The sequence below is a fragment of the Anarhichas minor genome, unplaced genomic scaffold (assembly GCF_050575085.1).
Source record: "Anarhichas minor isolate MPS153535 unplaced genomic scaffold, ASM5057508v1 ptg000068l, whole genome shotgun sequence".
NCBI lineage: Eukaryota > Metazoa > Chordata > Actinopteri > Perciformes > Anarhichadidae > Anarhichas > Anarhichas minor.
In genome coordinates this window covers 33,456-45,689 of record NW_027466514.1, presented here as the reverse complement: position 1 = coordinate 45,689, position 12,234 = coordinate 33,456, and the positions used below count along the sequence as shown (strand labels likewise).

At 40.0% G+C, this 12,234-nt stretch overlaps 3 protein-coding genes across 3 annotated transcripts in view; 2 read left to right on the top strand and 1 right to left on the bottom strand.

Moving 5' to 3' along the window:
* prdm6 (PR domain containing 6) overlaps nucleotides 1-12,234 on the bottom strand; it is an 82,056-nt gene that overhangs the window by 36,635 nt on the left and 33,187 nt on the right.
* On the top strand, nucleotides 720-4,495 carry LOC142934343 (GTPase IMAP family member 8-like). The gene is made up of 3 exons (XM_076078891.1): nucleotides 720-738; nucleotides 1,674-2,827; nucleotides 3,005-4,495. Exons 1-3 carry the CDS (start codon nucleotides 720-722, stop codon nucleotides 4,493-4,495), a joined length of 2,664 nt encoding a protein of 887 aa, XP_075935006.1.
* Nucleotides 7,480-10,666, top strand: LOC142934333 (GTPase IMAP family member 8-like). Its single transcript, XM_076078880.1, has 2 exons — nucleotides 7,480-7,498; nucleotides 8,511-10,666. The coding sequence occupies exons 1-2, from the start codon at nucleotides 7,480-7,482 to the stop codon at nucleotides 10,664-10,666; spliced, it is 2,175 nt and encodes a 724-aa protein (XP_075934995.1).

Genomic DNA, 12,234 nt, shown 5'->3' with positions numbered 1-12,234 from the left:
CATAGCAGTGGAAATGAAGACCGTGGTATGATGCTGCCAAGGGAGCAAGTAGAGGATGAAGAGGAGGGGACCGAGTCCTGAACCTTGTGGGACGCCTTGAGAGACTGGGGCTGTGTCGGAATTGAATTTGTTGATGCTAATGAACTGTTCACGGTTGGAGAGGTATGATCTGAACCAGGAGAGGGCTGTGCCAGTGATGTGGAGGGAGGACTCGAGACGGGAAAGGAGGATGGAGTGGTTGATGGTGTCAAAGGCTGCACTGAGGTCGAGTAGTATCAGGATGTTGAGGGAGTGGTCATCAGAGGACAGGAGGAGGTTGCTGGTGACTTTGATCAGGGCGGTTTCTGTGCTGTGATTTGACTCACCGAGTCATCAATATTGAGATACCTGCAGAGTGTGGCTGAGCAACGCTGACTCAGCAACGCTGACTCAGCAACGCTCAACAACATGGTTGACTGGTTATCTAACACAGAAGCTTTATCAAGCCACATATTTTGGATATTTGTAAAACTTGAATGATTCATAAGCAACAGGGTTGTTCATCTCATTGGTACTGAACATTGTTTACAGGTTTGTGAAATATCCAGATTAACCACGGAATTGTTTCTGTAAAGCACAGCGCATTGAGTTACGGTATTCATTTACTTAAAAATAATTTTGTTTTCTTAAACCGACAGGCATCAACTTCAGCTACTAAAGTGGAACTTCCCAAGCTCAAAATGGCGAAATCAACAGCTGGTAAGTCTAGTGAGTCAAAATAAGGAACATTGAAATACATTGTTTTGTTTTTTGGTCACCTATACTTTGTTTGGTGATGAACGTTAAACATTGTTTTCTTTGTGATCAATGAAAAAAGTAACGAGAAATCTGACATCAATGTGAATCTAATCTAATCGAGTATGTTTAAATATTCAAAAACTGAACTAAACATGATTAGGTTTTGAAGTATCCTCCTGCATTGTTCCATGCGTCATGCACATTGGTTCACACACAGCAACGTCTACAGCAATAATGGAAAATGGCCAACGGCATTTATTGGCTTAGCAGCGTTTCCCAAAGCTGTAAATTGAATTAAGGCACATGAGAAAGTGATGCTAACCTCGGACAGGAGTCTCGGAGTTTCACACAGATTGGCTAAGGTTTTCATCTTAGATATGAGCTCCTTGTACTCAAGTCAAAGCGGAGGCTCGTATTCATGTTTCCCACAGCAACAGCAGCAATCAAGGAGAAAAGAGAAGTAGTAACATTTATGATTATCAGTAGCAAGCTCTGCAGTAGAATCAACTCTCTAAGAACGATCATTATAGAAACCACATTTGTTTTTATTCTCTTACCGACACGTGTTTATTACCCAGACAGATAGCTAACATGATGCTGCTTTCATGCATTATAAATATTATGAATATCGACACTGACTTAAATGGATCTTTTGATTTTAAACAACCCAGTCGCCCAAAAAACATTGGCAATGTACGTTTCTAAATATCGATGTTTATGAAACAAAAATATGTTTGATAAGTTTCATATCAGCCTCGTATCAAGATTGCAGAAATGCTTTCGCTCTCTCAGATTAATAATATGTGATAAGAATAAACCTGTTGTCATTATTGTCATCAATGAAAAACAGGATTATGACAATTTCTCATCAAATTTTTGTTCTCATTGTTTTACAGCACCTGAACTCAGGATTGCACTTATTGGAAAAAACCAGAATGAAAAGACAAAACTAACCAACTTCATCACTGGAAAAAGAGACCGTTCCCATCCAACAAAGTCCACGCAAGTTGCACATTTCAACAATGAGTGGAGGAAAAAACCCCTGACAGTAGTGAAGACGGCAGATGTCTTCAGACTGCCGGTGAATCAAATGAGACACAAGATGAAGATGTGTGTCGCTGAATGCCCTCCTGGACCAAATGCTCTGCTGCTGTTAGTGAAGCCCTCTGATTTCACTGAGCAGGACCGACTAAAACTCAAGTTCATCATGAACTTCTTTGGACAAGATGCTTTTAAATACGCAATGGTCATCATAACAGAACATGATAAGATATGGAATTCCTCACTTAATCAACTCCTCGAAGACTGCGAACAAAGGCAGCATAGAATGATCTTTGAGGAAAACGGTTTCCCTCACTGTGATCGTCAAGAATTGATGGAGGACATTGAGGACATAGTGGATGAAAACAGGGGACGATATTTAACCTTTGATCAAGAAAGTGATACCATTGTTACACCTGTATGTGAGAAACCCCCTCTAAACCTGGTGTTGTGTGGGAGACATGGAGCCTGGAAGACTTCAATGGCTGAAGCCATTCTGGGACAAAGAAAGTTCGGTCAATCTGTTGACTCATCAGAGTGTGTTAAACATCAGGGAGAGGTGTGTGGACGTTGGGTTTCTGTGGTGGAGCTGCCTGCCTTGTATGGAAAACCTCAGGAGGCAGTGATGAAGGAATCACTCAGGTGTATCTCCCTCTTTGATCTTGAGGGCATCCATGTCTTCTTCCTGGTCCTACCTGTGGGTGCCAAAAGTGAGGAAGACAAGAAAGAGTTGGAGACCATCCAGAAGACTTTTGGCTCTAGAGTCAATGATTTCAGCATGGTTCTTTTTACTGTGGAGGCCAATCCCAACGCTCTAAAAGTAGAGAGGTCTCTACAGGAAAACAGAGACATCCAAGAGCTCCTCCAGAGCTGTGGTGGACAATATCTTGTCTGCGACATCAAGGACAAGCGGCAGGTCTCTGAAGTTTTACGTAGAGTAGAAAACATGGGAGTTGTGGGATGCAGAGGATTCACCAAAGAAATGTTTCCCGAGCTTCCAAAGAATCGGGTTAGAAGACATGTAACAAATGCAGATAGTTATCAGAGTGGAGAGTTTCAAAGGATGGCGCCGAATACAATGTCTCTCAGAAAATCGGAAGGACACTCTGTCAGGACGGGGCCGAGAATAATGTTTCCTAGGAAGAAGCGTCTCCCAGTGTCTCTCAGGATTGAGCCGATTAGAGAGACTTCGAGGATCGAGTCGAGTAGAGAGTGTCTCAGGATGGTACTGATTGGGAAGACTGGTTGTGGAAAGAGTGCTACTGGAAACACCATTTTGGACACAGATTGCTTTCATTCTCAAGTTTCTCAAATATCGGTGACCAAGCTTTGCCAGAAAGTAACCGGGGAGATTGATGGGCGTCCTGTCGCTGTGGTCGACACCCCCGGCTTGTTTGACACGACTCTGAGTAACGACGACGTTAAACAGGAGCTTGTGAAATGCGTCACCCTGTTGTCTCCTGGACCTCATGTGTTCTTACTGGTGCTGCAGATCGGTCGCTTCACACAAGAGGAGAAAGACACTGTGGAACTGATCAAGGAGTTTTTTGGCAAGGAGTCAGAAGACTTCATCATTGTTTTATTCACCAAAGGAGATGATCTTGACAACACAACAATTGAGAGTTTCATAGGAAATGATCCTGAGGACCCCTTAAAGAAACTGACAACTGAATGCGGAGGAAGATACCACGTCTTCAACAACAATGATAAAGAGAATCGTTCCCAAGTCAGCCAGCTTCTGACCAAGGTTGAGTCAATGATAAGGAGAAATGGAGGTCGCCACTTCACCTCAGATATGTTCCAAGGAGCTGAGGAAGCCAGACTAAAGGAGATAGAGAAGCAGCTGAGGGTCCTCGAAAGAAAACATCAAGAAGAAGTGACGATGATAACTTTAAGGCTTGAAGAAGAAAGAGAAGAGAGATCCAAAGAACAGGAGGAACACCAAAAAAAGATGGAGGATATGGAGAGGGAGAGAGAAAGAGGAAAGAGAGAAGAGGAAAGGAACAGGAAGCAGCAGGAGGAAGTCCAACTACACCAGTGGGAAGAGAAACTTAAAACTCTGGAGGAAAAACTACAATACGTATCAGAAATAAATGCTCGTGCTGACTGGGCGTCAATACTACAGGCTAGAGAAGAAATGAGAAAAGGACGAGAGACTTGGGAGCAGGAAAGAAAGGAATGGTGGAAGAAACGAGATCAAGAAGAACAACAGAGACAAGAGGAGAAAAGAAAAGAAGAAGATGAAATCAGAAGAGAATATGAGGAAAGAGAATGTAAAGAGTCACAAGAACTCTATGACATGAACATTGAGCAAGTGGCCAGAATCCAAGCTGAAGAATTCAATGAATACAGTGAAAGTTACATAATGGATGTTTTAGCTGAGATGGAAAAGCGTGAAAAGGAAATGGAGGATCTGAAGGAGAGGCAACAAAACCAAAATGAGTTGATAATAAAACAGCTTGGCAGAAACAAAGTCTACCAGAGAGACATCAAGATATTGAAGAAAAAACAGAAAGAAGAAATGAAGGAGCTGAAGACGCAACTCCTTCTCAACAACACAGATCATCTGATCAAAGAAATTAATGATCTAGAGAAGAAACATGAGGCTGAAATAAATGTCTGGATAGAAACGCACATGAACAAAGCCACACGAGACAAAGCGTGTTCCATTTTATGAGAGTTTTCTCGAACAGCAGCACAGTTTCAGCTGCAAATCTGTGACTTTTTGGTTCGAGTGAGATTTAATTTGTTCTTGGTATTGAACTGATGTGTACTGATGGTCTACATCATGTTCTTCAGATACCTGTACTTCATTTAACCAATGTCTGACATGAAAAAACAATCACACAACAAATGTATAGTTGTAAGTGCAAATGTCTGAGAACAGTTAACACATCTATGGTCAGTGCACAGAATGTCTGACTTTAGGTACTTTGACTGTAAAAGCTTATTACCTTTAACTTTATGCGTGTTTATGTAAAGTTCAGTGCATCAGTGATGACAGTAGACAACTCTTATCAGATGCATGTTATATTGTGAACTAGAAGGACTTTGTTTTTAGTCAGATACAACTTTTAAACTGATAGTTAACTATTTTACTTTTAAGGCACAGGCACAGTAAATGAAGGCATAAAAGACATAATTAAGTTGTTTTTTTTACAAGGAATGTCTAGTTTTCATTGCAGTCATAAAATGTAACCATGTAAACATCCATGCTCACACTGTAAATATGTTTTTTTTTCTTATTCTTTTGTTCAGTTGTCTTTATAATTACTAGGGTCAATACTCAATTTGTCACCATATTTTAGGAAAGTTAAGATGCCGTTAATTAACCATTAAGAATGTTTCTCCTCTGCACAATCTGCAAGTTTACTCTCTTGTTTCTAGTAAGCACACTCCACAGTTTAAATAATGTAGGAGGTATGTATGTATGTATGAAAAACCACAAGCTTGTTTTTTCGTGTGAACTTCCTGCTGTGGACAAGTTTGACCGGTTTCCCTGTTTACAGCCAACGCTGTGCAGCACGAACGACTTTTCTTTGTTGGAGCACTTTTTGTCCCGTGATTGTACTTTTCTATATTATCTTGTACTTTTTCATTAAAGATAAATCTGTGACAACAGATTTCTATCTTTTTATGTGTGTTTGTGTTTCTATTGTTGTATTCATAGTGTGGGGACAGACGGAAAGAGAGGTTTCAACAATCAAAATAAGTATTATTATAATGAGTAAGTATTTAGGATAGAAGTAGTAGTAGCAGTAGTGTTATTGTTAAAAATAAAAAGGCTTTTAGGTCTGAAACTACCCGTTAACTCAACTTTATTTGCAGTCATAAGTGCTTCACATAAAAATATTCAATAAATAAAAAACGTGTGACAAAAAAAATCAACAAAACTATAAAGTATTCAAAATCAATAGGAAAAAAAATGAACAGCGGGGATGAAAATGATCTAAAAAAACAATGATTAAAGCTTAAATGACGTTATAACATTACTCTAATCTGCAGGTGGAACAACGCCGACTCGACTCATAAAATGAACCCACACATCAGTCTGTGTAGTTAAAGCTGTCGGGTTACATCAGTTCCATTAATTGCCACGCCCTCTTCATGGACTTACTTACAGGAATGAAACAATGAAGATGATCTGATGAGATGATTCACTCGGATGTTAGTCACAGAGTTCCACAAGTTTCACTTTAGATTCTATCTTGATGGGAAAGTCTTTGTGCTCATCCACACCTATTCCAGTCTTTGGGGGGATTCCAAATCTGCAGACAATGATTCATGCTAATATTTCTGCTCCAACTTCCTTCATCAGTCTGAAGCTCTAGTTCCTGTCTAACTGTGTATTATTGCACAAACAACTCTAAAGTCAAGTGAAATACAACTTTGTTCAGGAGGTGTGCATGTTTTTGCATGTTGTAGAGATACTTGATGTCACTTGGCCTGTTACTGTCACAAGTCAAACCCTGGCTGACATAAATCCTTTTAGTTATTGACATATTTTTATGCCTCCACACTAGCGTTATGTTTTTAGGTTCTCCTTCCATCCATACGTACGTACGTTATGTGCGGTCCGTTCTCGTGAGCATGAAATCTCAGCAATGCCTGGAGGGGATAACTTAACATTTGGCAAAAAAAACGTCTCTCTGGACTTAAGAATAAACTAATTAAACTTTGGTGGACCTCACGTCCGTCACATTCTCGTGAATGTGACGTCTCAGAAACCTTTGAGGACATTTCTTAAATTTTTTTACGAAGGCTCACTCTGACTCAAAGATGAACTAATTACGATCTTGGTGGCAAAAGGTCGCTGTGACCCCACTTTACACACTTCTGGCCTAAAAGAATAACTAAAATAATTGATACGATGATTATGACAATTTCAAACAAATGTCTAAAAGGGTAAAATGAAGAAGTGATGACATTTTGGACGGACGGATGTAAAGTGCTTTTGATTGGCCGGCGAAGGCGTTTGCGAGGCGGTACTTCTCGTTATTGTTTTGAAGGAACAGCTGTGGTGACTCCGGGCTGTGGCATTCTTGTCGTTCCTGTGTTGGGCCCTGCCCTGTTGGCTCTGCTGTAAAGAGGTCGTCTTGTCAATTTAATCTTATTGTGGAGCTTCAACTCTGATGAAAAGGTCACCTGGTGAGTAGACGATCGGAAAATAAATGCAACTAATGAAGAAATGTCTACAGAAATATAGGGAAGTATAAATGTACTACAGAAAGTAATTCATTAATTAAAATCAGTGTATTTCTAATCCTCCGGTGGCTGTTCGGGTGATGAGGTGGACCAAACCCAAAGCTTGAGAGAGTGAGGAATAAACTACACTAAAGGAGCAACAGCAAGAACCTCAGGTCAGTGCAGCATGTTCAGTGTGTCAACAGGAAACAGATAAATGACAACTAGCAGCCAACAAGAAAACTGTTTCTGGGTTAGACTTCAAAACGTTTGAGGCATTGACACTTTTACTAAAAGACTGCATGACTTAACTTAGATGAAAATGCAAGTTCATACATTTACTCTCACTGTATATTACAGTTATTGTGTTTACTTGGTTACTTAATCTCTGCATTTTGGTATTTTGCAGATATAAATCCCCAATAGCTGCTCCATTCGTATTCCTCTCCCACAACTTCGTGCAGAAGTGACACAATAATGGCGGCATTGGCATTCGGTAAGTATTGTGTATTTGAAAGCAGGTATAAGTCATCAAACCCAGCATGGAAACACAAAGAGGGATCGTATGAGATGGCCACAAGCCAACAAAAAGGTGGAATGTTCTTGGCACTGACTCTAACTTTTTAGTTTCAGTTGGCTTGCATCTAAAAAAATGTTGACACTGATGACACAAAGGGGTCAGTTGCTTGGTGCTTGATGGATGATAACATTGTGATCAGTTGTTATTTTGATGTTGATCATGTTCTGGCCCTCTAAAAGCAAAGGATTGATTAATGTAGCTTCATGGTCATGGTGTCTTCTTTTTTAAATTGTAGACCAAAGACAAACACCATGTACCAATAAGACAATCTTCAAACTAGAGTTGACGTCTGATGTCTCCAGGTTGCTCTTACTGTGAAACTAGAAAATAAACTACTGTATAAACTAAAGAATTGAAGGTAGAGGGATTTGCTATTTTAAAGCAAACAGTAAAATATCATCTGTAAAGAATTACATTTTGACATTTGTTCCCAACTTTTGTGCCCAGAATATTTTCATGATATCAATATATTTTTATAGTTTATGCGCAAAACAAATGGTGGACTAAAGCATAAGCGCCATAGCTCTCATGCCATTAAAACAATTCATTGAGGTATTTCATGTTTAATTGAATTCATATATCTTTACATTTGTATCGCTTCTGTCAGTGATTCAATGTCAATAGAAAAGAGTAATTACATTTATTTTAATCCGTGCTCTTTATGTCACTCGGTGAACATTTCCTCATTAGTCAAAGAAGTGAAGAGACAATAAAATAATTCTACAATTGCAAAACACAAAAGTAAGATTTACATTTAAAAACGTAATCCCATAAATTCTGACTGTCTTCATGTTTGAACCACTGGAGAAGAAAATGCTAAAGAGAAATGATGTAAATGAGCTCAAGTAGTTTGATGATAATAATAATATAATATTATTATTATAAAATAGAAAAATGTAGAAATGCTTTGGCTTTTGTTGTTTTACAGTATCTGAACTCAGGGTTGTCGTGTTTGGAAAGAGACAAAACGAAAAAACAAGACTAAGTGACTTCATCACGAGGGGAAAAGATGTGAAAGTGTCAAAGCAATGTAGAGCCGCCGACGGAGAACGGAGAGGCACAAAATTAAGAGTAGTGACGACCTCAGACGTCTTCGGTCTGCCGCGGGATAAAGTGAGACACGAGATGAGAAAGTGCGTCGCTCTTTGTCCTCCTGGACCAAATGTCCTCCTGCTGTTAGTGACGCCGTCTGACTTCAATGAAGAGGACAGACACACATTGAAGTTTATTCTGAGCTTCTTCGGTGAAGATGCCTTTCAACACGCGATGGTCATCAAAACACAAGAGCGAGAGTTATTGAATTCTTCTGTGGACAAACTCATGCGAGATTGCAAACAAAGGCAGCACAGCATTAACTTTGACGAAAAGGGTCTTTCGGATCATGATTATAAAGAAGTGATCGGAAAGATGGAGAACGTCGTGAGTGACAACAAAGGAGGACATCTGAACTGTACTGAAGAGGCTGATCCCAGAACAGTATCTGTAACTTCCAAGCCTGTAGTGAAGAGGGCAGATTCTGAACATCAGAACAGAGAGTGTCTCAGGATGGTGCTGATTGGAAAGACTGGTTCTGGAAAGAGTGCCAGTGCAAACACTATTTTGGGTAAAGCATGCTTCACATCTAGACCCAGCTCAAAGTCAGTTACAGAGTTTTGCCACAAAGAAACCGAGGAGATTGACGGACGGCCTGTCGTTGTAGTCGACACCCCCGGCTTGTACGACACGACTCTGTCCAACGATGAAGTCAAACAGGAGCTTGTGAAATGCGTCACCATGTTGTCTCCTGGACCTCATGTCTTCTTACTGGTGCTGCAGATCGGCCGCCTCACACAAGAGGAGAAAGACTCCGTGGAGCTGATCAAGACGTTTTTCGGCAAGAAGTCAGAAGACTTCATCATTGTTATATTCACCAGAGGAGATGATCTTCAAGGCAAAACATTTGAGAGTTACATGCAGGAAGACAGTGAAGGCTATGTTACAAAACTCCTAGAAGACTGTGGAGGAAGATACCAGGTCTTCAACAACAAACATCCCAGCAGTGCTTCAGTCAGAGAGCTACTGAGGAAAGTTGACTCAATGGTGAAAAGAAACGGTGGTGGCTGCTACACCTCCGACATGTTCCAAGAAGCTGAAGCAGCCATACAGAAAGAAATGAAGAGGATCCTGAAAGGAAAGGAAGGAGAGATACAGAGAGAGAAGATGGACTTAGAAAATAAACATAAAGAAGAAATTCAGACCAAGCAGAAAGAAATGTCAGAACAAATAACCAAAACTCAACGAGAGACAGAACTGAAAGCAGAACTGATCAAGATGAAGAGGGAAAACATTAAGAAGGAGCAGGAAAAGATGAAGAGAGAAGAAGAGGAGAGAAGAGCCGAGGAAAGTAAGACAAAAAAGCAGGATGAAATCCAACAAATGCAGTGGAAGCAAAGTCTTGAAGCTACTGATAAAACGCAGATGAGAGAGGAGATGAGACAAGAGCAAGAGATTCTGGAGAAGGAGCGAAGGGAGCGGTGGGAGAAACGATATGAAGAAGATCAACAGAGACGATTTGAGGAGCAAACGCAGCTTCAAATGCTCAAAGCAGAATACAAACAAGAAAAAGAGGAGTATGGAAGAAAAAGAAAGGAAGATCAAATCAGAAGAGGAAAAGAAGACCAAGAGTTAAAGAAATTACAAGAAACCCTCATGAAAAATCTACTGGTACTCCAGAATACCCACGAAGAAGAGGCCAGAAAGCAAGCTGAAGACTTCAATGAATTCAGACATAGATACACCGACGACTTCGAAGCTCTGACGGAAAAGCACGGCAAGGACATGGAGGACCTGAAGGAGAGGCAACGAGAACACAACGACATGCTGGTACAACAACTGTGCAAACACAGACCGTATCAGAGAGACTTTGAGAGACTGAAGAGAAAACAAGAAGAACTGAACGAGCTGACGGTGACCCTCGATCCACCAAACAAAGAAAACATGGACGAAGAAATCAGCGAACTGAAGGCGAGACACGAGCAAGAAACATACCAATGGATACAAGAACATGTGAAGAAAGCGGGAAGAAGGAACTGTTGCATTTTATGAGCTGTCGTGAGATGTGACGGCAGCAGCACAGGTTCAAACTGCAGAACTATGAGACGTATACTTATTCCTCTTTGTTTCCTGTTATATACGTTCAGGGTCTGAAATAAGCACCCGACAGATGTGCGTTAGTTGTTGGCAGTAAAATAGTCGGACACAACAGATACAATACAGACCCACACTCGTTAGTGTGTCTACTCAACGTATTAATTAAGTCTAACGGACGGCTCAGTGTGTGGCGGACGGCTGCCTCTGGTCCTGAGAAGTTAAACCTTAAACCTGCATTCTCTCTAATTGCCAATCAGGAAAGTCTGATTGTATGGAAGTCTATGAGAAAACGACTCTACGGTGTCTCTACGTCACCCAAACATGGTCATGTCTGCTCGCTGGTTGTTAAAAACCAAGATGGCGACGGTTAAAAATGACAAACTCGAGTCTTCAAAGTCGCTGTCCACAAGTCAAACACAAACCCGTCCGCTTCTTACGTGCAGTCTTTGGTCGTGAGTTTGTGGTGAGTGGGAGAGGGAGGCGGTGGATCCACCAGAGGAGAAATGAGCAGTTCAGTAGTCGAGTGGTGGTAAACGTACAGGGAAGGTGAAGTTCCCGTGTTTTGCTTCTCATCTGTAAAGTGAAGAGGGTGGCCATCACTAGGTTTCTGCTTCCGGTGTTCCGGAATAATCTCTGTATGAATTGAGATGTATTGGTAGTATATATTTGCACGGAGGTAATACACCATGCAGGTCATTTCTTTCTGTGTAAATATATCAAACATTGAATGACATCGTTCTTTACATAAAGTGAAACATCTAAAGGACCACGGTTGAAGATTAGCCGGCTGGCTAACACTGGCACATCTACAGTAATGTTGATTAATGTGTGTTGTACTTATGAATATATGAATGAAATACAATGTTATTCCTTCATTTGGCGCATAGATTTCAAAAGAGGCAGATCAGGTTTAGAGTGGAAAACAAAAAACTAACGACTTTCCCGGTGGAGTCAGTGGAACAAAAAGGGAACTTTTAAGACTTTCATTTAAAGTTTGCGCTGTTAGAATCTCTCTTTTCTGTTGCTCAGTCGTGCTTGTTGTGATGGTGTCATATTAATACTGTATTTGTCACCACATCTTATGAAACATGCTTTTATGTCTTTATGTCTCTTATGAGACATTTAGAATGTTTCTCTTCTGAAAAATCACCAAAAAACTTTTTTGTTTCTTGTAAACACACTTCACTGATTATAAAATGAATATGTAACAATAAAATGTTTGAATCATAACCTTTGTGTCTCACATTTTTCCTTATACGCTAATGTAAGAAAAGTATGCGCATACTTATATATTATATAATAAAAGCTCATCATGTAATAATTAACACACAATGTAAGAAAAACATGAGCTCATAATGTAATAACAGTTTTGTACATAATAGTATAAGTTATTACATTATAAGATATTTATTACATTATAAGTTAAGCAAACTTTGTTTTGAATAATGTACATATTGTGCATAATGTAATATTTATGTAAAGTACATGAACCTACATGAAGTGGAGTCATTGATTTGTCTTTA